The 27,986-nt window shown below is 52.3% G+C and overlaps 1 protein-coding gene across 1 annotated transcript; it reads left to right on the top strand.

Moving 5' to 3' along the window:
- Nucleotides 1-5: 5 nt before the first annotated feature.
- Nucleotides 6-27,986, top strand: bltp3b (bridge-like lipid transfer protein family member 3B). Its single transcript, XM_056578501.1, has 21 exons — nucleotides 6-417; nucleotides 7,560-7,722; nucleotides 9,092-9,130; nucleotides 10,969-11,060; nucleotides 11,936-12,125; nucleotides 12,363-12,503; nucleotides 13,570-13,737; nucleotides 15,481-15,658; nucleotides 16,655-16,738; nucleotides 17,103-17,264; nucleotides 18,964-19,076; nucleotides 19,297-19,438; nucleotides 20,343-20,536; nucleotides 20,850-21,551; nucleotides 21,863-22,464; nucleotides 23,866-24,002; nucleotides 24,749-25,057; nucleotides 25,850-26,112; nucleotides 26,279-26,387; nucleotides 26,524-26,684; nucleotides 26,772-27,986. The coding sequence occupies exons 1-21, from the start codon at nucleotides 374-376 to the stop codon at nucleotides 26,895-26,897; spliced, it is 4,119 nt and encodes a 1,372-aa protein (XP_056434476.1). The 5' UTR covers nucleotides 6-373; the 3' UTR covers nucleotides 26,898-27,986.

Genomic DNA, 27,986 nt, shown 5'->3' with positions numbered 1-27,986 from the left:
GCCAGCAAAGCTTGACGTTCTGACCCCGCCCACAGACAACCGCGTTCTGTCCCCGCCCCTCGCCGTGACACGGCTCCTCCCGCTGCCAGGTGTTGTGTCCGTACCGTCTGACGGTCAGAGCTCCACATTAACGGTCTTAGTGATGCCCGGGACTAGCTAGGTACCTCACTATCTCTCTTTGGGACCTGGATTCCGCCTATTTAGCGTTTGACGTGCGAAGGAACTCCTCAAGACCCGAGCATCACGGCAACCAGGATGAAGATGGACCGGAGGATGAGGGTGGAGGTGTCGTAATAAACCCGCCGGTGGAGAACGGCTAGCATCGAGCTAGCAGCTAGCGGCTAGCTGTCAGTCTGAAACTCTAGTGTCTGTCATGGCCGGGCTGATCAAGAAGCAGATCCTGAAGCATCTCTCCAGGTCAGTGTTCACCCTGTCCCCCCAGGTCACCCGGGCTGTCACGGGCTGTCTCCTAATCTGGGTTATCTCCTAACCCGGGCAAACCCTTAGCCCTGGTCGGCTACGGGCCACCTTGTACATATTTCATGTTTTTCTCTCGCATCGACGAGCTTAAGACAAGCGCTAACCTGCTAACTTCAGGAGCTAACCTGCTAACTTCCACCTAGTGAGGGCTAACCTCTCTCTCCAGTGAGGGCTAACCTCTCTCTAGTGAGGGCTAACCTCTCTCTAGTGAGGGCTAACCTCTCTCTAGTGAGGGCTAACTTCTCTCTAGTGAGGGCGAACCTCTCCCCAAAGTGAGGGCTAACCTCTCCCCAAAGTGAGGGCTAACCTCTCCCCAAAGTGAGGGCTAACCTCTCTCTAGTAAGGGCTAATCTCTTTCTAGTAAGGGGCCGAGGGCTAATCTCTCTCTAGTGAGGGCTAACCTCTCCCCAAAGTGATGGCTACCCTCTCCCCCAAGTGAGGGCTAACCTCTCCCCCAAGTGAGGGCTAACCACTCTCTAGTGAGGGATAACCTCTCCCCTTGGTGTTAGTCCTCACAGACTGGACTAATCCTGGACACTCAACCCAGCATGGTGTCTTTCTCATCCGCCACATGGCACAGAATGGGATCATAACATAACATAGCTTGGTTGTATTTGGTTAACCTCACATGACTCTTCTAGTATTATGCCTTATGATGCCCTTCTTCCCTGTCAGACCAAAGCAGTACTACCTCGTTCCCTGTTTCATATTAAGCCTTTATTATTTTGACCAGTAGTTACAAACGTTGGCTTTTGAGTGCGTAGTGCACTTCAGCCAGGACATGTTTTTAGAAACATTTCTGATTATTTGATATATTCCTGATTGCAAGAGACTAGAATTGTAATTGTTCGTACAATGACTACCTTAGGCATTAAGCACACAGAATTAGAATAGACAGAACTAATAGCATGCATTTATAATGTCAACAAACACTGCTTTGTATCTATATCGTCCCCTATTTGGTTTATTGAGGCTGAGCTCATATGCCAGAAGCGTACCAGAAGCGTGTCATCAGATCTGATTCATTGATAGTCATTGGCTGGCTGATGTGGCAGCTGACGAATCTCGGCCGGTTCTGGCCGGTTCTGGCCGGTTCTGGCCGGTGACAAACAGGTGTCGTCGGGGTGCACGGCCATTGTTAGTGCTTCAGAGATCCCACAACATCTTTCTTCTGCGGTCGACCATTATCGGTTTATTAGGCCGCATTTCATGACCTTTGACCTCAATGGGTTCAGATCCATGTCCTGCAGAGCAGGTGGAGGTTCAGCGTCGAGGTGAACAGGCCTTCAGGTTCCCTGCAGATATGGGGGATCAAACTGTCCTTTCCACCCAGGAGTAGAACACCGATAGCCAGAGAGGGGTTTGCTTCTTCAGGGTCCAACATTGTTAAATTGAGACAGTGTTGATGGAGAACAGTGTTGCAGTAAAGCAGCATATGGGCTGAGCTGGAGCGGGCAGCCATGTTTGGTATGTCAACACTGGAGGTCAAGGAGGTCATAGAGGAACATGGAGAAGGAACATGGTGGAACATGTTCCATCCCTAGGGTCCAGGGGAGCTTAACAGCCAGTAGGTTTGTAGTTCTATCCCTAGCTACAGGGGAGCTTACTAACCAGAAGGTGTGTAGTGCCATCCCTAGGGCCCAGGGAAACTTACTAACCCATAGGTGTATAGTTCCATCCGAAGGGCCGAGGGGAGCTTGCTGATCAGTAGGTGTATAGTTTATTATGTAGATGGACACATTAATTGGACAGCGCTCTGTTTAAGTGGCAGACGGTGTGGGGTTGGGGTTAGGTCCACAAACAGCTGCTTCCTCTACAGCTAACTACCACACATCACGCTAGGCTAGCTCTTAATCAACCTGGCCAAGCTCTTCATCACACAAGCAGTCTGGACCTCAAAGCTGAGACCTCTTCCTCTCTACATTGTTGGAATGTAACATTTCAAAATTCCTTGGTTCAATCTTTACTCTGAGTCAGTTTTATGTCTGATCACGATCTGCCTGGCGGTCAGCAGGTCACCATGGGTCGAGGTCAGCAGGTCACCAGGGTCGAGGTCAGAAGGACACCAGGGTTGAGGTCAGCGCGGATCACCTTGGTGGAGGTGGAGCTAGGGTGATGGGTACATCTGACTGCATCATCACAGGTTTGATAGGACCTGTGGGGTCTTCTCAAGATAAACCAGGGTGGAGATGGACAGGACCAAAACCTGAAGCACACAGATGAATGACCAGCAGCAGCTAGACGCTCCGCTGATCCAAGGCCTTGGGGAGGGACTTACTGAGCTGATGTTCATTCAGAGAGAGAATGGATGCTGTGTGATTGATGGAGATGCTATTACTGCAGCTATTGATTAAGGCTGTGGATCTCTACAGCTGAATGGGACGGCGGTGGGATGTTTGGTGTCATGAGTCCCATTCCTGTACGACACGAGGCATCAGCAGCATGTTGGCCCCTTCTCTGTGCAGTCAGAGGATGACTCAGTTGCTTTCTTTTCATTGGTTGAAGACGACACCGGTGACTCCGTCGACGCCCTTTCATTGGTTGAATGCAGCACCGGTGACTCCTTTCATTGGTTGAACGCAGCAGCACTAACGACCCTCTGTTGCTCTGAATAAAGCCTCTCTTATATACCAGGAGCTATCTGAGCCCAGCTGTGAGCAGAACTGGCCTCTCTCCGATTGGCTAGTGGAGATGGGAGGAGGAGCCTGTTAAGAATATCATTGTAGTGTAGTGTAGGTCTATCAGTCAATGTAATGTAATGTTCCTAACTTGCATTGGAATCAAACGTGTGTGTGTGTGTGTGTGTGTGTGTGTGTGTGTGTGTGTGTGTGTGTGTGTGTGTGTGTGTGTGTGTGTGTGTGTGTGTGTGTGTGTGTGTGTGTGTGTGTGTGTGTGTGTGTGTGTGTGTTCCTAACCTTTCTAAGCTCCGTCCTCATAAATATTCCAGTGCCTCTGTTCCTTTTTGGCGTAGATTCAAGCTTGCTTCACTTCAACACATTGTGTGTTTAGACCGCACGCACAACACTTCTGCATGTGTTTGTGTTTGTTGCATGCAAGTCTGGTGTAAAAATGGTTCTATATCTCTTGACATTGAAATCACAGCAATTCATTGAATAATGAATTCTGTGTTTTTTTTTGCAAGAATTTCGTTTTTTAGCCCGTCCCACCATACTTTAAAAATAAAACGATCAGGATTATTTCCCCCTCTTGAGAACGCTGTCTGTTCTTGAACCAAACCCGATCTCTAAAACTGGAACACAAAAGTAATTGGAAAGTAAAAGGAGGTGCAGACGATGGACACAATGCCTCACTGCCTTTTTATGATCGTCACATGACATACTGGGGGAGTTGACCTCATGACCTCCCACCAGGGCCTTGAGAATCATTGCACACGTTGGTTTGACTTCACCGCTATGCACACAACTTGGTTTGACTTCACCGTTAGGTACACACCTTGGTTTGACTTCACCGTTAGGTACACAACTTGGTTTGACTTCACCGTTAGGTACACACCTTGGTTTGACTTCACCGTTAGGTACACAACTTGGTTTGACTTCACCGTTAGGTACACACCTTGGTTTGACTTCACAACACCGTTAGGTACACAACTTGGGTTTGAAAGTCGGGTCAATTTTCAGCACCACAAATAGTTTACATTAGTTTTAATTAAAATTAATTAAATTGCCTTTCCACATCGTTTAAAGTTCACCATTAACAGCTCTAGCTTGTAGGCCTGCTAAGATATTGTCTCACCTTTTCTTAGGAAATTGACTTTGAGCCCAAAATTAAAAAAAACGTAATAAAACACACCAGGGAAAATGTTCATGTCTCAGCAAAACTGAAAGTCTTTCCCATGTCATCCACATCAGAACTAATGAACACAGAATCACAGAGAGCTCACATCCTGCAGCACATCCAGTGAAGGATCCTGCTGTTCAGATGAGGACAACCAGCTGCTCTGATTCAGAACAACACAAGCAGCGTTCAGTGAAGAACTCCCTGAGAGATGACAGCCCAGCACCAAGCAGAACGCACACCTGTCTCTTCATGTGTAAACACTTTGTCCACATCGGCTGGCGGTGATAATCATGTCGGGCGGTTTCAGATGGGTCAACTTGTTGGACATGTTGCAAACGAAACACAACCTCAGAATTTGCTGGATCTAGTTTGTCGGTGTGGGATTTGAGGTAGCCTGTGTTCCCAAAACCTGCTGTTTCCTCTCGTATCGGAAAACATCTGTAACGACCCAAAGTCCTGTACGGAAACGCTGCAGGATGAATACGTGTAGCATCACACCCTTATTATTGCTAAAGGGTCCAGGGTCTGTTGGTTCCACTGTTTTTACTGCTTAATGACTCAGTCCAGATCCAGTCTTTGATTGTGATCAAGCAGGCGTAGGGGAACAGAGTTTATGGGCTCTCTGTGTGTGTTGGACAGACCAGTTGAGAGGACCGGGACGAGGGGTTGAGAGGAAGTGACATCGTTGTTCAACAGCTTGGTGGCTACCAGGTGTATTGTCTCTATTTTGTCCAATCAGCCCCTGTGGGTTCTGCTCATGCTAGCAGATCACTCACACACCATTCAGAAATGTCCTTCATTTTACGGCTGAATTATGTTAATCAGATCCATTCCTCCAAAGCACCTTCCTCGTTAACTCAGACAGCCTACACTCAATCAAGGAGCAGCCTTGACGTGAGCCTCGGCTACCTGGACTCAAAACCAGAACCTCCAGGTCTCTGACTCAATAACCTGGTGATCCACTAGTACCCTGCTCCCCTCATCCAGTTAAAAACGGCCGTCCATCGGCCATAACTGTCCCCGCAGAAGTGAGTGGTCTTACCCTTTAGCTCTCTTTGTCTGGAGTAAGGTTTTTTTACCCTGCTGTGAGAGGGATGGAAGAGGAGGACTTGACGCCATCAGGACTTGACCACATCAGGTTTAGCAGGGCCTTGACCCCATCAGGGTGAGCAGGGCCTTGACCCCATCAGGGTGAGCAGGGCCTTGAACCCATCAGGGTGAGCAGGGCCTTGACCCCATCAGGGTGAGCAGGGCCTTGAACCCATCAGGGTGACCAGGGCCTTGACCCCATCAGGTTGAGCAGGGCTTTGAACCCATCAGGGTGAGCAGGGCCTTGAGACAGTCAGTTGGTCTTTACAGGTCTCCACAACGGAAGAGGATCATGGCTGACAGTGCTGACCACTGGGTCATTACGTTTACTTTGATGTGGGACAGCCCTTCAGTTTAAAGCTGTTATTAATCCACTCCAAGAAACGAGTATTCTCTGTGGAGCTGATTCACGTCTCCGCTCTTATCTTGTTTCTGCAAGGGGCCGCTTTCAGGAAGCCAGGGGGGGGGTTTGGTTTGGTTGCATTTTTGTTTTATTAGAACACTTCCTAAAGGACATCTAGTGCACTCTCCGAGCACACTAGATGCCTTTTAGGAAGTGTTCCATTCCAAATCGTCTCCTTTCTGAGCTCCGTGCTCTCTGCTTCCCCGAAACCCCCTCCTAGCGCGGGCAGCTGGGACGGGGATGAGGGGCGGATGGCTACACTGTTGGTTAGTCGGTGTTGGTGAGAGCCTCTAGGAGAGTAACATGTTGTAATGGCCCAGCCCCCCTCCGCGTTGCTCCTGATTTAGAAAAGTGAAATATTCCTGCACCACAGAAAGCAACACTTCCTCCTCTCTCTGACTCTCTCCCTCTCGGAGGCTGACTACTTCTTGGTTTGTCTCTCTCTCTCTGCGTTGGTCCATCTCACGCCGTCTCTGTAAGTCTCCTCTGGTCTCTTCAGGCCTCTGGTTCTGCAGCGTGGTCTTCAGCAGGGTTAGTGAGTGACGTCAGGGTTGAGAGGAGAGAGAGGGAGCGAGATGACGATGTGTTGCTGGCTCGCAGGGTGGATATTTGATCGGTGGAGTGGGATGAATATTTAACTGGTCACAAGGCTAGGGCACACACTTGCCCCCCCCCCTGTGTGTTTGTGTGTGTGCGCTTCTTAGAAACGGTATATAATGATGTCATCGTGACATACTAATGGTTTAAGTGTTTTGATTGTAAGGTTTAAGTCCATGTTGACAACTGATGTGTTAATGAATAACCTTCAATGATTTAAAACGTAATTTGGCCTCTAATTAATGTATACTGTATACTCCCATGAGCTAGAATGTTCGCTCATCTTTTGTGTGTGTGTGTGTGTGTGTGTGTGTGTGTGTGTGTGTGTGTGTGTGTGTGTGTGTGTGTGTGTGTGTGTGTGTGTGTGTGTGTGTGTGTGTGTGTGTGTGTGTGTGTGTGTGTGTGTGTGTGTGTGTGTGTTCTATGGTTATTGGCACACAACAATCACAAGTCACCACAGCCAATGGTGCAGCCAAGTGGACTGACTTTGTTTGAGCAACTCAACTGAAAAATAAATGACACAATGTTACATTTTCTGAAGCTATGGGGCGAAAATGTTGTATAAGATGAACTATCAAAATGACAATGACAAAATCTAGATTCCCAAAGCAGTTCTACTAATAATAGTGTGTTTATAACATTGCCCTCTGTAGAGATGCTCTAGTATGGCAAGGAATTTGGAGGTATGAGAAATCTCTGCTAACAATTAACTAAATAATCAACCAGACCCTGACCCCCACACGCGCACACACACACACACACACACACACACACACACACACACACACACACACACACACACACACACACACACACACACACACACACACACACACACACACACACACACACACACACACACACACACACACACACACACTGTTTGTTCTGCATGGTCTTGTAACACGGTTTGCATCCCAACCCCAGCCTTTAACTCCCTCCTCCCACCCCCATGAATTCCAGCACATCTTTATCAACCAGTTGACGGTCGCTTCTGTATCTAAAAATATGTAATCTATCCAGACTACCCCTAAAGGTGTGTGTCTGTGTGTCTCCAGACCCCTCTAATGGTGTGTGTGTGTGTGTGTGTGTGTGTGTGTGTGTGTGTGTGTGTGTGTGTGTGTGTGTGTGTGTGTGTGTGTGTGTGTGTGTGTGTGTGTGTGTGTGTGTGTGTGTGTGTGTGTGTCGGTAGGTTTGCTAAGAACCTGTCCCCAGACAAGATCAACCTGAGCACGCTGAAGGGGGAGGGGCAGCTGACCAACCTGGAGCTGGATGAGGAGGTGCTGCAGAGCCTGCTGGACCTGCCCACCTGGCTGGCCATCAACCGGGTGGGCTGCAACAAGGCCACCATCAGGGTAACACACACACACACACCTAGATCTCAAACACACACACACACACACACACACACACACACACACACACACACACACACACACACACACACACACACACACACACACACACACACACACACACACACACACACACACACACACACACACACACACACACACACACACACACACACACACGCGCGCACACACACACACCCCTAGCTCTGTCACTCACTCACTCATTCACTCTCTCACTCCTAGGGTTTTATCGGTGAGATTTGAACATTAATAATGAGATGAAGCCTACTTGATGTGTTTATGTCCTAAAATGTACACTTATGACCTTCAGAGAGATGAGGAATGACCTCCGAGATTCAACAGCAGTGTGGATTAGAGTCTGGCTACAGGCCACATGAGGAAGATCAAGAGTTCAGCCGCTTGTAGCACGTCTTTAATGTGTTTACATGAAAAACATTACCTGTCAAATACAATTACATTACTCATGCACTCACAATCCACTCACACACACCTCACTTTCACTCATTTCCTAACTCAATGCCAGATGACCACAACTTTGGTCAACACAAACACACCCTTGGTGTGTGGTGGTGACTGTGTGTGTGTTATTTTTTTTATCCCGATTGCAGTGGCATTGCCCAGCTCAGCAGAACTACAACGTACAACACTTATAATTATCGGCCCAAATAAATTTGAACACAACATTTCGTCATTGTTATTTATGGGATGGATGTAAAACATCTTACGCAGCGATTTATACCAAGCAGTTAAGAAGTCAAGTCCAGTGAGCAGAGCTGCATACACCACCACTTGTCTCACAATCACCTGTCTCACCACCACCAGTAATAACTGAGTGCAGTAGCACATCCTGAGATGGCGTGTTCTTCTCTCTGTGGGTCTGTATGTTTGTTTGTGTGTATGTATGTCTGTTTGTGTGTGTGTATGTTTGTATGTGTTACTGTGGGTGTGAGCTCTAGGAGGTCTGTTGCTGCCATTCTGTTTAAAATACATCTGATCTAATCAGCTAAAACCCCAAAAGACTCGCCTCTTCTGTTTTCAATGTTCTAAAATGACAGTGATGAGAATTACGCTGTTTAACAGTTCTTTAGGTGTCTCAAAATACAAACTAAAACATCTTGCTTGTTTGACTAATGACAACCTAAAGGTGCAAACACCAGAACACGTTCATGTCTGTGTTAATAATAAGATGCTCCTATCTGCTGTGGTCGACCACATGATGTTTACCTTGTTAACTGATGAAGCGACTCAGTCTGTAGAGGTGGTTATAATGGCCCGTCCATCTGTGTAAGATTGGTTTAAAAAACGACAGTGGCTGAATGTGTCTTTCCTTTTCTGTGGTCTCTGACAGATACCATGGACCAAACTCAAGACCCACCCCATCTCGCTGGTAAGCTGGCTGTCTATATGGCTGTCTGTCTGTCTGTCTGTGTGTGTCTCTCTCTCTCTCTCGCTCTCTTGCTCTCTCGCTCTCTCACTCTCTCACTCTCTGTGTGTCTCTCTCTCTCTCTCGCTCTCTTGCTCTCTCGCTCTCTCACTCTCTCACTCTCTCTCTCTCTCTGTAAAGAACTCACACCATCACACAGTGGTAATGTCATATATTAGATATTATTTTATTTGTATTAAAGGATCAGGAAGAGGCAGGAAAATTATCATTTGCAAATCTATAAAAATATATATTTCTGTCAAAACAACAATCGAATCCAGCCAACCCCTGCTTTCAACCAATCACCATCAAGTCCTGCCAATCCCACTGGCCCCGCCCTCAAACCTCACCAGACGGCCGCCGGGGCCTCACATGGGGAAGAGCAAGAAGCCGCTGAAGGTGTTGTAGTAGTAGCCGTCGTCGTAGAGCATGCGGTTGGCGTACAGCAGGATGTAGACGCTGTCGCCGGCTTCCAGCTGCACCACGGCGGCGTTGGTGGCGCTGTCGTGGCTGTCGTCGCCCTCGGTGTCCCAGGTGGACACCATCCTCTGGCTGTTCATCATCATGGACACCACCGAGCTGGGCTGGCCCGAGTTGTTGTTGTACATGGTGTAGCTGAAGTAGTACACGCCGCGCACCGTGGCGGTGAAGGAGCCCGTGGCCGGGTTGTAGCCGCTGCCCATGTTGGAGAGGATGCGCTGGTACTTGAGCGTGGTGTCGTGGTCGAAGGGGCCGACCGAGTCGCCCAGCGCCGCCGAGAAGGCCACGCGGGGCGCCGCCGACGGCATGCTGGCCCGCATGGTCTTGAGCTCCTGGCCCTGCTCCTGGTTCAGCTTGCGGAGCTCCAGCGTCTCGCGGCTGCTGACCCCCTGCTGGGCGTGGCTGGCGGCCGCCTCCTTCACCAGCGTGCGCACGGTGTCCAGCAGGTCGTCCTGCACGCGCACCACGCTGTCCATCCGCTCGCGCAGGGCGGACAGCTCGCTGATCAGGGCGCAGCTGTCGGGCTGGCAGACGGCCAGGCTGGCGCCGCGGCCCCAGGACGTGTTGTTTTCATGGCACAGGCCGCCGGCGACGACCACCGCCAGGAGGAGGAAGGCGCGCTCCATGGTTCTCTGCCGGACGTCCGTTGGGTCTTCTCCTCGGGTCGCTGTGGTCACGGGCTCCTTGGTCTGGCCTTGAGGTGGATGCGTTTTTAGTTTAGTCTTCGGGTGGGTCGTGGTCTGGTCTTCGTCTGGGTCTCGGTTGTGGTCTTCAGCGGACTGGTTCCAGTGTGCTCTCCCAGTTCCTTGCTTTGCTCTCGTCTCCCGGCCCGAGTGCAGCTCGTATTTATCCCCGCTTCTCGCTGTTGCGTAAGACCACGTCCAACACCACCGCCTTCCCTCCTCAAAAGAAAGGCGATAATGAGAAAGTAGGGCGCGATAACGGCGAGCAAAACAGAAAGCGATAGCACCTATACCGTGTCTGGGGCAGACATTGCATTCATTCCTCAGGGTAACACTTAGTTATTGTCATCTGTATCGGATGCATTGACAGGGCGGATGGCTGTTGTGTTTTCGGCGATACGGATCAAACGCAATACCGTGCTGCCCGTGTTTGAACAGTGAAAAGGTGGATGCAGTTGTTTGCCAAAGGGCTGGTTCTTCTGTATAGTATTATGTCGATTGAGTTGTTGGTTTCTGATAGCGGTCGCTGCCTCACAGGAGCTGGGCAGGAGCTCAGTGACTCAGAGATAGATAGTTCACCTGAGGGTGTTCCACCCATGCCAACCTAACGTTACTGTGACACTCTCCCGTGGCGTCTAGACTCTGGACAAGGTGGTGATGGAGATGAGTACCTGCGATGAGCCACGCCCACCCAACGGACCATCGCCCATAGCAACCGCCTCCGGACAGAGGTGAGCCTTGGACATGTCTAATGGGCAGATTCAACAAGAAAAACGGATAAACTCTTGGTTTGAGGTTGATATCTGTCTCTCTCTATATCGGTCTATTGGACTGTCGGCCTGCCTGTCTGTCTGACTGTTTGTCTGTGTCTTGTCCCTGTCTGTGTGTCTGTGTCTCTTTCCGGTCTGTCTCTGTCTATCTGTCAGTCTGTGGCTCTCTCTCAATCTCTCTGTTGAATCAAATTGAAAAAAAACTTTTTTTGGCATTGAAAATAAACATTAACATCGTTAAAGAAATAAAAAAATGTCTCAAAGATAAAAATAACATCTATTAAAAATACCAAAAGATCGCTTTCTGTTTGTCTTTCTCTCCCTGGTTTGTCTGTGTCTCCCTGGTCTGTCTCTCTCAAATAAATTCAAAGAGCTTTATTGACATAGGGTGCTTATATTGACAATCTAAACTTAAGCGGTCGTCATCGATCACACCCTTTATGAACATCTTCCCCCTTTAGTGAGGAGGGGGAGGGAGGTCTGTCAGGTGATGTGTGGGGAACCTCTCCCCCTTCCCCCTTAGTGAGGAGGGGGAGGGAGGTCTGTAAGGTGATGTGTGGTGAACCTCTCCCCCTTCCCCCTTAGTGAGGAGGGGGTGAAAGGTCTGTATGTGTGGTGAACCTCTCTCCCTCCCCCCTTAGTGAGGAGGGGGAGAGAGGTCTGTAAGGTGATGTGTGGTGAACCTCTCTCCCTTCCCCCTTAGTGAGGAGGGGGAGAGAGGTCTGTAAGGGGATGTGTGGTGAACCTCTCCCCCTTCCCCCTTAGTGAGGAGGGGGTGAAAGGTCTGTAAGGGGATGTATGGATGTGTGGTGAACCTCTCTCCCTTCCCCCCCTAGTGAGTACGGCTTTGCGGAGAAGGTGGTGGAGGGCATGTCTCTGTCCATCAACTCCATCGTGGTGCGGATCAGCGCCAAGGCCTTCAACGCCTCCTTCGAGCTGTCCCAGCTGCAGGTGTACAGCGTCAACACCTCCTGGAGCCTGAGCGACCTGCGCTTCACCCGCATCACCGACCCCCAGCGGGGCGAGGTCAGAGGTCACAAAACACAACACAGCCCCCCTCACAAAACACAACACAGCCCCCCCTCACACAGCACAACACAGCCCCCCCTCACACAACACAACACAGCCCCCCCTCACACAACACAACACACACCAGATGTTACTCAGCGCCACCTTTCAGAGGGACCCTCCATGGAAGAGGTCTTCGGTCCATGAACGGAGCAGTGTGTACCCTGCTGGACCTAAAGAGCGTCTGTCCCCCAGATCCTGACCTTCAAGGAGATCAGCTGGCAGATGATCCGCATCGAGGCGGACGCCATCCAGAGCGCCGAGCACGAGATGCTGAGCGCGCCCATCAGGCTCATCACCAACCAGTCCAAGATCAGGGTGACCCTCAAGAGACGGGTCAGTACGCACGCACGCACGCACGCACACACGCACAGACACACGCATGTGCAAGCAAGCTAGGATGGAGCCTTGGCTCTCATGAAGCTCTATGCCCGTCCCTCATTGGTCAACCCACACAACCCTCCGAACCAGGTTTATAAGAGGCTGATGGACTCAGTGAGGGGCTCGCCCTCCATCATGGATCTAGTGTAGTGGGGGGTTGTCTCAGGTCGACAGCCCTCCCTGTGAGTGGTTAAACGAGCCAACAGCGAGTTCAGAGGGGAATCGCACGGCGCTTCCTGTCGAGTGCTGCTTCATCCGCCTGTTATGAAGAAGACTGCGTTGTGCGACCACAACTCGGTTTCCGCAAACTTGTAAAAAAAAAAAAAAAAAAGGACAAATTGGACCTGTGACGTCATGTTACAGACGAAAAAGCAGCACTCTGCTACTTTTTTAAAACAGCAGTGTGCCTTCTAGTTGTTCTTCCTCTGTGTTTGGGTATCTGTTGTGTTTCAGAGCTCAGGGTGTTGTCCGGTACTCTGGGCCTGCGTAGCCCTTGGAGACTAAAAGTGGGATTAAGGGTGGATATACACATGTGATTAGGAGAGTGGTGTGAGCACACAAATGCCTCAGGCAGGGCCAGTTTCAGTCCTTATCAGGATCCTACAGTACGCCATGGCAACCATTGTTTTGTCTACAAACCCTCTTCCATCCACGCGTTGGCTTTGTAGACCAGTAATATACTTGATAATTGACTGTCTAACCCACCTTGTGATCTGTTGACTGTCTTACCCTCCTTTTGTCTATTGACTGTCTAACCCTCCTTCTTGTCTATTGACTGTCTAACTCTCCTTATGGTCTGTTGACTGTCTAACCCTCCTCATGGTCTGTTGACTCTCTTACCCTCCTTTTGGTCTATTGACTGTCTAACCCTCCTTGTGGTCTATTTACTGTCTTACCCTCCTTGGGTTCTATTGACTGTCTAACTCTCCCTGTGGTCTGTTGACTGTCTAACCCTCCCTGTGGTCTATTGACTGTCTAACCCTCCCTGTGGTCTATTGACCGTCTACCCCCCGTGGTCCAGATGAAGGACTGCTACGTGGTGGCCTCCAAGCTGGTGCTGATCCTGGACGACCTGCTGTGGGTGCTGACCGACTCCCAGCTCAAGGCCATGGTCCAGTACGCCAAGTCGCTTAGCGAGGCCATGGAGCGATCGGCCCAGCAGAGGAAGAGCATGGCCAGTGAGGAGCAGGTAGCAACACGCACACCAATACACGCATAGACACACAGACACACAGACACACACACACAGACACACAGACACACAGACACAAGAGCATGGCCAGTGAGGAGCAGGTAGGAAAATGCACACACACACACAAACACACGCACAGACACACGCATACGCACAAGAGCACACAGAAACACACACAGCATACATGTGCATGCATACACACACTGATATATATACGTGTGTCTGCATACACTGACACTTGTATATAGGTGCACATCACAACTCTTGTACATGTGTGTATTCATTCATATGTTTGTAGTGCAGACATGAGGTGTGAGCGCAGGAGGGCTTCACAGGCCTGTCAGTCAGAGCCAACAGGGCTGCTGGCTTAGCGTCAGCATAGCCTTGTTTTCTGTGTTGGCCCAGCTTGCAGATGACAGGAGGCAGACTTCTGGTCTGGGCTTTGGTTCAGCGCGCTGCAGCCCTGCTGTTATATCATGCAGATTTGACTTGCTGAAAAAAGTGAATTTCACAAAGACTGGCATAAAAGCGCTGAGGTAGATGATATTTAAAGCATGTGTAACAAATGTAACGCCACACAGAGAACCCGCGGGTGTAAAACCCTTTTCTCTCTCAAATAACGACCACACTGTGTACTCCCTTCCTACCGTCTCTCCCTCCTCTTTACCCTCTGTTTCTCTCCCTCTTCTCCACCCTCTCCCACTGTGTCTCCCTCTTCACTACCCTCTCCCACTGTCTCTCCCTCCTCTCAACCATCTCTCACTGTCTCGACCCTCTCTCTGTCTCTCCCTCCTCCCTCCCTTCTCTTTAGCCTCTCTCTCTCTCTCTCTCTCTCTCTCTCCCTCTCTCTCTCTCTGTCTCTCTGTCTCTCTCTCTCTCTCTGTCTTTGTTTCTCTTTTTCTCTCTCTCTCTCTCTCTCTCTCTCTCTCTCTCTCTCTCTCTCTCTCTCTCTCTCTCTCTCTCTCTCTCTCTCTCTCTCTCTCTCTCTCTCTCTCTCTCTCTAAGCCCCTGTGTTCCCATCACAGTGTCGGGCCGACTGTGTCATGGTCTGGAAGTCAGTGGGTGGAAAATATATGGTCTGCCTCTCTGCATGTTTCCCTGCTCCACTTCCCCTCTGCCACGTCTCCGTCTCTCTCTCTCCCTCCCCTCTGTCTCCCTCCCTCCTCCTCTGTCTCTCTGTCTCCCCCTCTCTCGGCTCTGGGTGTATTTCACACGTAGCGCCCACATACACAGGGGACTCTCTTTCCACCGCTCACTACTTCTCAAAGGCCCCCTGCTGGCTAGGATGTGGTACTGCACGTAATGTGATTCATCGCGAGTTTACACTTGATGAACATTGCTGTACATCAGTTGCTTTCAAACTGTGGGTTGCGCCCCATAAGTTGCTCAACACATTACATTTATGTAGCAGCACTGTTGTCCAAGGTCGACTCACAGTGAGTGCATTCTGCAATGAAGATAAACCCTAGAAAGCACAGGAATACTGTTAGTGCATATAACTTTCAGAAATAAGCAATGCAACTGCTTTTAAATGCTCAGATTTAAAGTGTGTGTGTTCGTGTGTGTGTGTGTGTGTGTGTGTGCCTGCGTGCGTGCGTGCGCGCGCGTGCGTGTGTGTGTGTGTGTGTGCCTGCCTGTGTGTGTGTGTGTGTGTGTGTGTGTGTGTGTGTTCGCGTCTGTGCCTGTGTGTGTGTGTGTGTGTGTGTGTGTGTGTGTGTGTGTGTGTGTGTGTGTGTGAAGGGGTCGTCTCCGCCCCCCACCCAGCAGGTGCGGACGGCGGCGTCCTCGGCCGCGGCGGACCAGACGGCGAGCATGGCGCGGCTGTTCAGCGCCTACGACGTGTGTGAGACGTCCCACCACCTGCAGATCACACACCTGGACCTGCACATCTGTGACGACACCCACTCCCCGGACAAAGGTCAGCGACGCACAAACAAACACACACACACACCCTGACCGGCACGTCTGGGACGACACCCACTCCCCGGGCACACACACACACACACACACACACACACACACACACACACACACACACACACACACACACACACACACACACACACACACACACACACACACACACACACACACACACACACACACACACACACTAGTGGTGTAACGGTACTCAAAAGTCACGGTTCGGTACGTACCTTGGTTTTGGAGTCACGGTACGGTGGTTCATAGTTAAGGGGAAAATTAATAAAAAAGTTTGTTTGTCAACAACGGAGAATGGCCGTAGATCAGCAGCAATGAAAAACACTGATAGACTTGGTTATGGCATTTGCCCGTTCTGAATTCCCAGACAGGGGTTGTTGAAATAGTGTCGTGAGCTGGGTTTGCACAGCTCGTTTTCTTTTCACAGTAACGGTGATAGTAACACGGGGTGGGGGAACACGGAGAGACAGGCCTGAGTGTCGTTCAGGCGACATGCTGCCTAAAACACCACTTCCTGTCGGTGCTTCTTACCGCAACACATCTCCTCACTGGTCTCCTGCTGTCCTACTCTGCAAAAGTTCTGCCTCAAGCTGTGGATTAGAATCTAGTACAGGCACCTTTTCTAAGAACGTCCATAAAGGATGTTGCAGCTCGTAGTTCAGGCTGAGTTTATGTTCGCTGTCAGCCAATTGCGTGCTTACAAATAACATTTGAAATCTGTCTGCTATCAGACTTTAGATAAACGGTCTGAAGTCAACACAAAGTCTCACCTCAACCAAAACAAAGTCTGTTCCGCATGTAGACGTTTTATCTGCACACAAATCAATAAATCACTAATCGTGTGTGTGTGTGTGTGTGTGTGTGTGTGTGTGTGTGTGTGTGTGTGTGTGTGTGTGTGTGTGTGTGTGTGTGTGTGTGTGTGTGTGTGTGTGTGTGTGTGTGTGTGTGTGTGTGTGTGTGTGCGTGCGTAAAGTGAGCAACAAGCGGCTCACGGGTGGAGCGATGCAGCTGTCCTTCAGCCTCATCACCCTGGATTACTACCCCCTCCACCGAGCAGGTACCCTCACCTCCACCTCTACATAGGCATAGACATGTAGAGCTAACCTCTACCCCATGTTAGACCCTCCTCTACCTCAACATAGACATGTAGAGCTAACCTCTACCCCATGCTAGACCCTCCTCTACCTCAACATAGACATGTAGAGCTAACCTCTACCCCATGTTAGACCCTCCTCTACCTCAACATAGACATGTAGAGCTAACCTCTACCCCATGTTAGACCCTCCTCTACATAGACATGTAGAGCTAACCTCTACCCCATGTTAGACCCTCCTCTACCTCTACATATACATGTAGAGCTAACCTCTACTGTAGATAGGTGTCTCTGACTCCCTATCTTTTGTCTCTGTCCCCCCCCTCAGGTGACAGCTGTCTCCACTGGATGCACTACTCTGAGGCCACCAAGGCGAGGGAAGGCTGGGCTCGCTCTCTGCTGGACGAGTTCAAGGTCAACGTGGAGTTGCTGAAAGGCGTCGTCAGAGACCAGCAGGGGCCCAGTGCCGCCCAGGGGTCGCCCCAGCACGGTACCGCCCGCACACACTCTCATTAAAGACCAGCACGCACACACACGCAGGCACGAAACACATGGTAAAGACCAGCACGGTACCGCCCACACAAACTCTCATTAAAGACCACCACGCACACACACACTCACACGCTGGCACACGCACACACTTTAAAGACCACCACTCACCCACACACACGCAGGCACGGACACACACATCAAAGACCAGTACGGTACCGTGCACGCACACTCTCATTAAAGACCAGCACACACACACAAACAGACATACACACACACACACACACACACACACACACACACACATTTAAGACCAGTATGATACCGTGGACGTACACTCACATTCAAGACCAGCACGCACACACGTCAAGACACACAAATACAAAGACCTACACACACGTAAACACACGCACGCACGCACGCACGCACGCAAGCACGCACGCGCACGCGCGCGTAAACAGACACACATATATAGACTTACACATAGTTGTAAACCAGCAGCTATACAGACCTATGTGAACACAGTGAAGCAGTGTGTAGATTCAGACACATGACAAACAGCACCTGAAACACTTCTGCAGAAGTGTACGGTTCCCTCCTCCATTGTTCACCTCCTCACACTGGGCTCCTGTTCCTGTATGATGAGCTTCAGATCCGCACCTCTTCCTGAGTACACACACACACACACACACACACACACACACACACACACACACACACACACACACACACACACACACACACACACACACACACACACACACACACACACACACACACACCGCAAAACAGACACACCGCACAACCTGTACAACCAATAACGGAACAGTTACCATGTTACACATTCATCAGGGCTGTGGATGCGCATGTGTGTGTGCACGTGTGCTTGTGTGCGTGTGTGTCCGAGTGTGTGTGTGTGTGTGTGTCTATGCGCGTGCACAATGTGCCCTTGGACCCGGTCTCACCTGCTCCTCTTTGGGTGTGTGTCCCCCCCCCCAGAGGGGGGTGAGTATGGGCCCCTAGGGAGGCGGGACAGAGCAGGAGGAGCAGAAGGAGTAGATGTTAGGGAGGCGGAGGGCCCACTGCTAGAGTGGAGCCCTCACCCACGGCCCCCACCCCAGTGCTGCTGGTGCCTGGAGCCAGGTATCACCGCTGTGTGCGCTCTTGTGTTGGTGTGGGCTCCTTTGTTTGTGTCTGGGTTATTTTGTTTGTCTGTGTGTGTGTGTGTGTGTGTGTGTGTGTGTGTTTTGTGTATTTGCGCACATGTGGGTGCGGTGATGCTTTCTGGCCCGGCACAGTGACTTTGTATCGAGTTGAGTTGTCGATCAAAATGGTTTTATTCCTCATTATTTTACCTCTCTCGCTCTCTCTCTCCCCCCTATGTCTCTCTCTCTTTGTCACCCTATGTCTCTCTCTCGGTCTCTCGCTCCCCTCTATGTCTCTCTCTCTGTCTCTCTCTCTCCCCTCTCTCTCTCTCTGTCTCTCTCTCTGTCCCCCTGTCTCTCTCTCTCTCTGTCTCTCTCTCTCTCTCTCTCTGTCCCCCTGTCTCTCTCTGTCTCTCTCTCTGTCCCCCTATGTCTCTCTCTCTCTGTCCCCCTGTCTCTCTCTGTCCCCCTATGTCTCTCTCTGTCCCCCTGTCTCTCTCTCTCTCTCTCTCTCTGTCTCTCTCTCTCTGTCCCCCTATGTCTCTCTCTCTCTAGGTAAGATCAGTACCGGCTCCACCTCCTTCTCTCCTCCTCCTCCCCAGAGCCCCAAGACTCAGCTCATGTCCAGCTCTGTGGTTCTGCGCATGGCCGACTTCTGCATCTACCAGGTGCTCCTTTCACCCTCTCACTCACTCACTCACAAATACACAGTGTCACTCGCTAACTCACACGCTAACTCACTCGCTAACTCACTCCACCACTCGCATATTCACTTGCCCACAAGCTCAAAGTGACCAAGTTATTAACAGTCGCTTACTGTGTGTGTGTGTGTGTGTGTGTGTGTGTGTGTGTGTGTGTGTGTGTGTGTGTGTGTGTGTGTGTCTATAGGTGTCTACGGCGGACCAGAGGCGCTCCAGCCCCAAGGCGATGGTCTCGTGCAACAAGAAGACCCTCTACCTGCCCCCCGAGATGCCCGCCGTCCACGTGGAGTTCACCGAGTACTACTTTCCCGACGGGAAGGATTACCCCAGTAAGACACACACACACACACACACACACACACACACACACACACACACACACACACACACACACACACACACACACACACAGGATTACCCCAGTGAGTCCCACTGGTTCTAGCCTACACTGCAGAGCACGTTTTGGTTTCTGTCTATGGCCTGCGTTCAAAGTACTGCGTTTAGAAGCGTCTTTCCCTTAAACGCTAAATGAACTGCCAAAGGCGGTGTCAGCCTAGCCACTTTACCGCGGCCACGCCCGGGATTTTTCCTGACCACGACGTCAGACTCTAGGGAGGAACATGACGCCCTTCTCCCTTCAGCTCTGAATAATTAACCGGAACAAGTGAGCGATCACATGTCTGGCGGCGGCGTCCGGCTGCAGACGGACGCTGGAGTCAACAAGAGGGCCGAGGTCTTTAGAGTAACAGACTGAGGGAGACGGCGATCATATCGGTGATCCATACTGGACCCAATCAACCCTAATGCCTCCCTCGAGCCTGAAGGAGAGCAGCGGTCTGGGGGATCCAACCCTAGGGCCATCTCTCCTCGCTCATCAGCCGACACGAGTTAATAATATGTATGAGTCAATGAGCACTTTGTTCTGAGGATCGTGAGGAAAACGCCCGCCTGTCAGGCAACGCAAGCACTCTGGTCTCTGGTCTACTCACCCGAATAGTTCACTCTATATATATATATATATACTAAAAATATCCAGTTAACCCTACTCACCCACGCACATTGTTGTCCAAAGACAAACGCGCCATGCAGCCATAGTTCACAGTCGTGCTCACTCGTACAAACAAGAATGTTTGACCACTTGTATAGGTAGTGGTCCCCCCACAGGGATAATTAAGGTGTGCCTTGTTGACGCACTGTGTGGTAACCCTGCCCCCCCCCCCCACCGCCACACAGTCCCGTGCCCCAACCTGTACGTGCAGCTCAACGCCCTCCAGCTGGTGCTGGACCCCGGCAGCCTGGTGTGGCTCAACCTGTTCGCCCTGGACCTGCGCCAGAGCCTGGAGCAGTTCATGGACCTGTACAAGCTGGACGCCTCGCAGAAACCCGACGAGCACGTGGACATCAAGGTGGACGGCCTCATGCTCAAGGTACGAGTTATTGCCCAGTCAGTCTGTCAACCACACACCACACACACACCACACACCACACACCGCACACACACACACACACACACCACACACACACACACACACACACACACACACACACACACACACACACACACACGTTTGCTAGATACATTGTGGACAAGAAGGTCCCCATCAGTTTATTCGATAGACCAGTCAATCCATCCCTAACCCTTACTCTTATTTGGTTTTGATATGATGACAGTAAAAGCTGGTTTATCCTTACCTCGATCCCGTGTTTGATCGATTCTCTCTCTCCCTCGCGGCCCCCCAGCTGGTGGTCCCCACAGAGCGGGACGCCTCCTACCCCCCCGACCTCCCGCGCTCCGTGTCGGTGCAGACCTCGGAGATGGTGGCCACCAACACGCGCCACCACCCGTCCTGCGGGCGCACCCACCTGCAGGCCCTCCTGACCGCCTTCCAGCAGGAGGCCTTCTTCTGCTCCTCCTCCGGCCACGCCTTCCCCCGCGGCGGGCCCGCCCCCGCCGACCAGGGCCCCTCCTTCGACCTGCTCCACCCCGCCTTCTGGCGCCACGCCCAGGAGCGGGACACGCCCCTGAACGGCGTCTACGCCGGCACGGGCGCCCCGGCCGCCCTGAGCGGCCACGCCCTGCGGCCGGCGGCGGCGGCCGACGTGTGGGCGCTGCACTTCGCCCAGTTCTGGGTGGACTACGAGGGGAAGGGGCGGCGGCCTCAGCCCTTCGTGGACTCCTTCCCGCTGGCCGTGTGGGCGTGTCAGCCCGGCGGCGCCCCGCCCCCCCGGCCGGAGGCCAGCCTATCACGGAGCGGCTCGGAGGAGGCGCTGGGCCGGCTGCAGAGGAAGCGGCTCCTGAAGGAGTACTACAGCACCGAGGGGGGGGCGGAGCCCGGCGCCGGCCCCGCCCCGCCCCCCAGCAACGGGCTGCAGGAGCCCCGCGACCCCGCCTCCGCAGACGTGCACGTGCTGGTGCACGTGCAGAAGCACTTAAGCGCCCAGGTGAGTCCCGCTAGACGGTGACGGCACCATTAGCATCATCAATAATAATTATTATTATCATTATCAAAGTGATTGACTTCTTAATTGGCCGTAGTAATATGGGGCCCGGAGGGGCGCTGGGGAGGTTGACCCACAAGACGAACGGCACTGGGTTCGATCCCTGATGTCCTCGCTCATTGACGGGTGGCTTAACAAATTACCTTCACATGATGGAGGCATTCTCAATCTAAAGTGTGTGTGTGTGTGTGTGTGTGTGTGCCTGTGTGTGTGTGCCTGTGTGTGTGTGTGTGTGTGTGTGTGTGTCCCTGCAGGTGAGCCACCGTCAGTACATGTTCCTGATGCGCCTCCAGCGCAGCCTGAAGGCGCTGCAGCAGACGCTGCAGACGGACCTGGAGGCCATGGGCTCCAAGAGGGACCGCAAGGACCAGCGCTCCGCCTCGACCTCCACCTCCAGCCCCTCCACCCCCACCCCCAGCAGCCCCCCCGGGGCCCCGGACCCCCGGCTCTTCGGCGTGTGCCTGGGCCTGCTGCTGCGCAGCGCGGAGGTGGCCCTGCTGCTGCAGCCCGTGGCCCCCCAGGGCGGGGGCTCAAGCTCCTCCCTGGGCTCGGAGCTCTCCCCCTCGGAGAGCCGCGGCACCCTGGGGCCGGGCAGTGACGGCGGCGGGGGCGAGGCCTGCGGCGTGGACCAGATGCTGTGCGGAGGGTCGTCAGAGGGCGGGGGCACCGCCCCCCTCCTCCTCCCCACCGCCGCCCGCCCCGCCCCAACGGACCCCCAACGCCGCAAGGCCTCGCTGGAAGAGCGCGGCCAGGGGGGGCGGAGCTTCGACGACGGGGGCGTGGCCGACGGTCTGACCGGGGGGGAGGAGCAGGACCCTCTGGACCCCACCCCCAAGATGCCCCAGTCCGTGTCCAGGTACACCCCAGGTTCACTACAGGGTCACAGGCTGCACTTAGGTTCACCAGGTTTGACTAGGGTCACTTCAGATTATTGGTTTTCCCAGGTTTTCCTAGGTTTTACTATATTTTACCAGGTTTAACTTTATTTCCCAGGTTTTCCTATATTGGACCAGGTTTAACTATATTTCCCAGGTTTCCCTGAGTTTTACTCTATTTGACCAGGTTTAACTTTATTTCCCGGGTTTTCCTAGGTTTTACTATATACGACAAGGTTTAACTTTATTTCCCAGGTTTTACAGACTCTAAATCTTATACCATATGTGGCTGTGTTTCTTACCATACTAAAGCACATTTGACCACGTTTTACCGTGGTTAACCACACTATGCAGTATTATTCGTGCCAGTTCTAAGTAATGAAACATAAAGATCTTCCAATCCACTAGCTTAGCATTCCATGAACAGTATTCCTCATTTTAGTCTGGGAACGGGAAGAGTATTCCTAGTTTTAGTCTGGGAACGGGAACAGTGTTCCTAGTTTTAGTATTGGAATGTGACCTACTGAGGGCCGAATGCTCTCTGATCCGTTTGAACACGCGGTGCTGCTGGGTGTGGTCTCTCTCCTGGTCTCTCTCCTGTCTGAACGGACACTCGCTTCAGTTTCATTCATAAAGGAGTAATCCACCTCTGGCCTGCCGCCTAACACCTTGATTGGCTGCTGGGCTTATCCATCACTCTGAGGGCGGGATCAAGTGTCTGTCTGTCTACATGTAATGTGTACTTGTACACGTTACATGTCCTCGCCTTCTCTGCCTAATCCTGCAGTATGTCCTCTGACCTCTCTCTCCCGCCTTGTCCATCTCTACGTGTGTGTGTGTGTGTGTGTGTGTGTGTGTGTGTGTGTGTGTGTGTGTGTGTGTGTGTGTGTGTGTGTGTGTGTGTGTGTGTGTGTGTGTGTGTGTGTGTGTGTGTGTGTGTGTGTGTGCATGCTCTCTCTCCCCACGCTCTCTAAAGGAAGGGGAGTCTCTCTGTGGTTTCTGACCTCCTCAGCTCCTCACACTCGAGCCGATCAGCTTCTCTTTATTCCATGTCCTCCATGTAAGACCACCTCTACCAGTCTGGACCACTGTGTCTGTGGGGTACCCCCCCCCCCCCCACCAGTCCTTGTTCCTTTCCTCTGCATGTGTGCATGAGGACGGCAGTGTCCGGTGTGTGCGTTCTTACGTGGTCCATGTGTTTGTTTTGTCTACCTTGTTTCTTCGTGGCTTGCTCTCCTTTGTCGGGTCTCAGTGTCTGGTAGGGTCTGTCCGGTCTGGGTCTGGGGGACCATGTAGTCCGGTCTGGGTCTGGGTCTGGGGGGTCTAAAGTGCTGTACACATGATGACGTTTTTTGTGCGTGTGTGTGTGTGTGTGTGTGTAGTGGTCGGCTGATGAAGGAGCGGTCCCAGTCCAGCTTCTCCGTCTCCTACAAGACGGTGAAGAAGAGTCCGTCGCTGCAGTCCCTGGACAACATCTCCATAGACAGCTACCTGATGGAGGACACCGACCTGGAGAGAGGTACACGCACACACAGACAGACACACAGGCAGACAGAGACACGCAGACAGCTGCGCACAGACACGAAGACCGTAACACACAGACACGCAGACCGTAACACACAGACCGCTACACACAGCTTCCTACTGGAGGACAAGACTTGAGAGAGAAATATCCACTCTCTCTCTCACTCACTCACAGAGCCCCCTGCTGGAAGGTGACAGAGTGGTCTAACCCCTATACTCTCCTTTGGGATGTTACTCTCCTAGGATAATGTCCTCTGGGATGCTGAAGTGTTGTACTCTAGCTAAAGAGATGCTGTGGGGGCCGGGGGGCGACGCATGGGGGCTGTGAACGCTGCTGGTCTGTTCAGCATTAATTTACCTTTCAGATAGGGACCCCACACACAGAGACTCTGTTCAGCTAGCTGAGGACTGTGACCACTAGAGGGCAGTGTGGTTTAGTAGCTATTATATATTTAAAGTAATGTACAGGCTTGCTACTATTTACTGACACTTTATCCAAAGTTCCATGTTCTCGTATTATGAAGTTTCATTAATGAGAGTGTGTTTGTTTGGTACGTGAGACCCTGGTTTTACGAGCCTACAGATCGGACTGCAGAGCATTGGGACTCAAACCCAGAACATTTGGTCTGAGAGTTCAACCCCAAGGCTTTACTCTATCCTGTCCCTGTTCTACCAACACATGTATCAAGTCTTTATTCCTATGAGACGTTCTAGTGTAACTTCTCTAATTCTATTGGACAGACGACGTGTCCATCTCGGGCTTCAAGGACACGGTGAGCGAGCAGAGCACCACCGAGAGCGCCAACGAGGCTGCCATTGGTGCAGAGCAGGAGGGGGGCATGTCCCCGGACACGGTCAGCGCCGCCTCCCAGAGCATCGACGAACCCACCAAGGACCTGGTGTCGGTGCTGGTGCTGAAGGTGGAGGCGGTGTGCGGGGCGGTGGCGGTGGAGGGCGACAGCACGGCCGTGGCCCTACAGGTGGGCCAGGTGCGGCCCAGCCAGCTGGGCAACATCAGCCTGAGGCAGTACCTCAGCAACCGCAGCCTCGGTGGGTACACGCACACGCAAGAACCCACACGCAGGCACACGCACCCGCACACACACACACACACACCCCTACCTACCTACCTTATGGGGACCACACAGACCATATGATGACCACACACACAAACACACACACCTTATGAGGACCACACACACACTCACCTTATGAGGACCACACACACAGACCTTATGATGACCACACACACACACACACACACACACACACACACACACACACACACACACACACACACACACACACACACACACACACACACACACACACACACACCTTATGAGGACCATGCACGCAGTAGGCCGGTCTCTGGGTTCAATGTGCTGTTGTTCCCTGCAGGTATGGTGTGTTCAGTACCTATACCTGCTGCTCAGAGCACACCAGGTAACAGTGTGTGGCTGGCCTCGCTGCCAGAGCCTGCGTGTGTGTGGCTCTGTGTTGACCTCTCTGACTGTGTTAGCCTCCGTGTGCCTCTTCGTGTGAGTGGCCTCGCTGAGGAGTTACTGTGTGTGGTTTTGTTTGCAGTTTTGTTCGCAGTATTATTCCATCATTTCTTCTTCTCCTGTTACTCGTCTCTCTCGCTCAGCCTTCTGCTGTTGTTTCTCTTCCTTCAGTAGACGGCAATGTAGACTGTCCCATCTCTATTAATTTAAAGTGCTCTCTCTCTCTCTCTGTCTCTGTCTCTGTCTCTGTCTCTGTCTCTGTCTCTGTCTCTCTCTCTCTCTCTCTCTCTCTCTCTCTCTCTCTCTCTTTCTCTCTCTTCCCCCCCCCCCCCCCCAGGTGGTGGTGGCCCTGTGGAGGTAGAACCGCCGAGCCCCCACGGGCCCCCTGAGGTCCAGGCCCGTCTGGAGAGCGGCCCCTGCGCCGCCGCCCGCTCCCCGCTGGCCGAGCGCAGCGGTTTCCTGCAGCTGCGTCTCCACGGTTACCGCGGCGGCTTCCTGTCGTCCACGCTGCAGAACCTCGCCCACTTCCTGGAGGACAAGTCGGCACCGCAGGTCCTGCCCCTGGAGATCAGTGTCAGGGACACACACGTGGACCTCAAGGTGGGCACGGACACGCAGACACACACACACACTCAGACACAAACACGTGGCCCTCAAGGGGGGCAGGCACACACGCTGCCACCACACACATGCCATAGCGCACACACGCACCCCTAACACACACACACACACATACACTCACCAATGTGCGCTATGTGTGGTGCAGGATGATAGTGCACGTGACAACCCGTCGGAGCCTGAGCCCAACCCCATCAGCGTGCACGTGGACCGACTGCTGATCCACAGGAGAGATGACGGCTCCTTCTCTATAGGAGGTAACACAGACAGACAGACAGTCCGTCAGTCAGTCATGCTTACTCGTGATATCATCTCTGCTGACTCCTAGTGGCCACTGTAGTAGAGAGATGTCTCTCTCTCTCTATCACTAACTCCCTCTCTGCTGCCCCCTAGTGGACACCGCAGACGAGTCCAAACCTCCCAAAGTGGGGCCGTTGATTGACTGCCCTCTGAGTCCGGTTCCCGAGACAGTGGGTGTGTTCCAGGGAGTTGCCATGGCGACTCAGACGCAAGCCCCACCCACTTGCATCCCGATCCAATCAAACCATGAAAAGGTGAGGACCGACACAAACTCATACGCTCTCACACTCTCTCCCACTGCCATACTGCGATTTTAAGTTTTCCTCTCACTCCCCCCTCAGATGCTGGTGGAGGAGAACGAGTGTCTGAAGGTGGAGCTGTCCAGAGCCAAGATGGCGCTGGCGGAGGCCCAGATGGAGAAGGACTCGCTGCTCCACCAGATGAGGAACCTGAAGATGACCAGCTAGAGCCAAGCTCCTACTCATCGTCATCCTCCTCTCCGTCCTCCCTAACATGCTCCGCCCTCTCCCACCTCCTCACCCCCCCTCCCTGTCATCCATCCCAAACCCCCCCCTCCCTGTCATCCCCCAAAACCCCCATCCTTGTCATCTTCCCCCCCAAGTCGGTGTGGCCGCGGCCCGCAGTGATCAACCACGGCCACCAGAGGGTGCCAGCGTGAAACAAAATGCTGACTAACGCAACATTCACAAGCAAAGTCACCAGAGAAGCAGGGGGCCAGGTGCTTACCTAAGGGCCACACATCCAGCCCCCGGCCAGACCCTGTCCCCACTGGACCGACCCTGTCCAGTCCGCTGGGACCCTGAACTCGTTTTGGTCTCCAGAAGGACTTCATTTCGGTCCTTTGTCTGCTTGTTTTGGACCTTTCTTTTAAACCGTCTCTGTTGAGAAGGTTCCAAAGTGACTTGAGAACCCTGGAGACGGACGCGTCTCTAAGAGGCACTTCAACAAGGGAACACTTATTTTGCACAGCACTAAAAATGTACCGCGAGGGGTCAGGGGTCAGAGAGCTTTTAGTTGTTTTAACAGTGACTATGGATGATGGTGCTTATAGTAAACGAATGTGGAAAAACACCTTTAACCCAGGTGTGTGTGCGTGTGTGTGTGTGTGTGTGTGTGTGTGTGTGTGGGGGGGGGTTTGTTTGTGTGGTGGCATTTCATTGCAACAAGAACAAAATAACAAAAGTATTTCCAGTTTCTAGATTAGCGCCTTCCTAGATCGGTGTGTCATGCTATCCCCCCGCCCCCCTCCCTGCACTATCAGTGTCCAATAGACAGCTGCCTGTTGACTTCTCAACCAACCAATGACGAACAAGCGTAGAGAGCGATGAGACTGAGGGGGCGGGGCCTCATCCGCTCAGGAGTTATTTAGTAAGACACACCCCCTCCCTGATGCTGCCTAGATACACAGTCGTGTGTGTGTGTGTGTGTGTGTGTGTGTGTGGATAATTGTGAAGCAGGCTGTGCTGCTGCTGCTGCCTTGTGCCCATGAGCAGGACCTGGATCGGCCTTCTGTCCCAACGGCCCAATGGGAGAGA

This window comes from Gadus chalcogrammus, chromosome 19, assembly GCF_026213295.1.
Source record: "Gadus chalcogrammus isolate NIFS_2021 chromosome 19, NIFS_Gcha_1.0, whole genome shotgun sequence".
In the NCBI taxonomy this organism is placed as follows: Eukaryota; Metazoa; Chordata; class Actinopteri; order Gadiformes; family Gadidae; genus Gadus; species Gadus chalcogrammus.
Note: the sequence above shows the minus strand (reverse complement) of the source record. Positions and strands in the feature narration are given on the sequence as shown.

Excerpts from the sequence above, each read along its gene's own strand:
- bltp3b (XM_056578501.1), top strand. The coding sequence starts at position 374 with ATGGCCGGGCTGATCAAGAAGCAGATCCTGAAGCATCTCTCCAG. Across the intron at positions 7,723-9,091 it reads GCAACAAGGCCACCATCAGG|ATACCATGGACCAAACTCAA; the intron begins GTAACACACACA and ends GGTCTCTGACAG. Across the intron at positions 25,058-25,849 it reads CCTCAGCAACCGCAGCCTCG|GTGGTGGTGGCCCTGTGGAG; the intron begins GTGGGTACACGC and ends CCCCCCCCCCAG.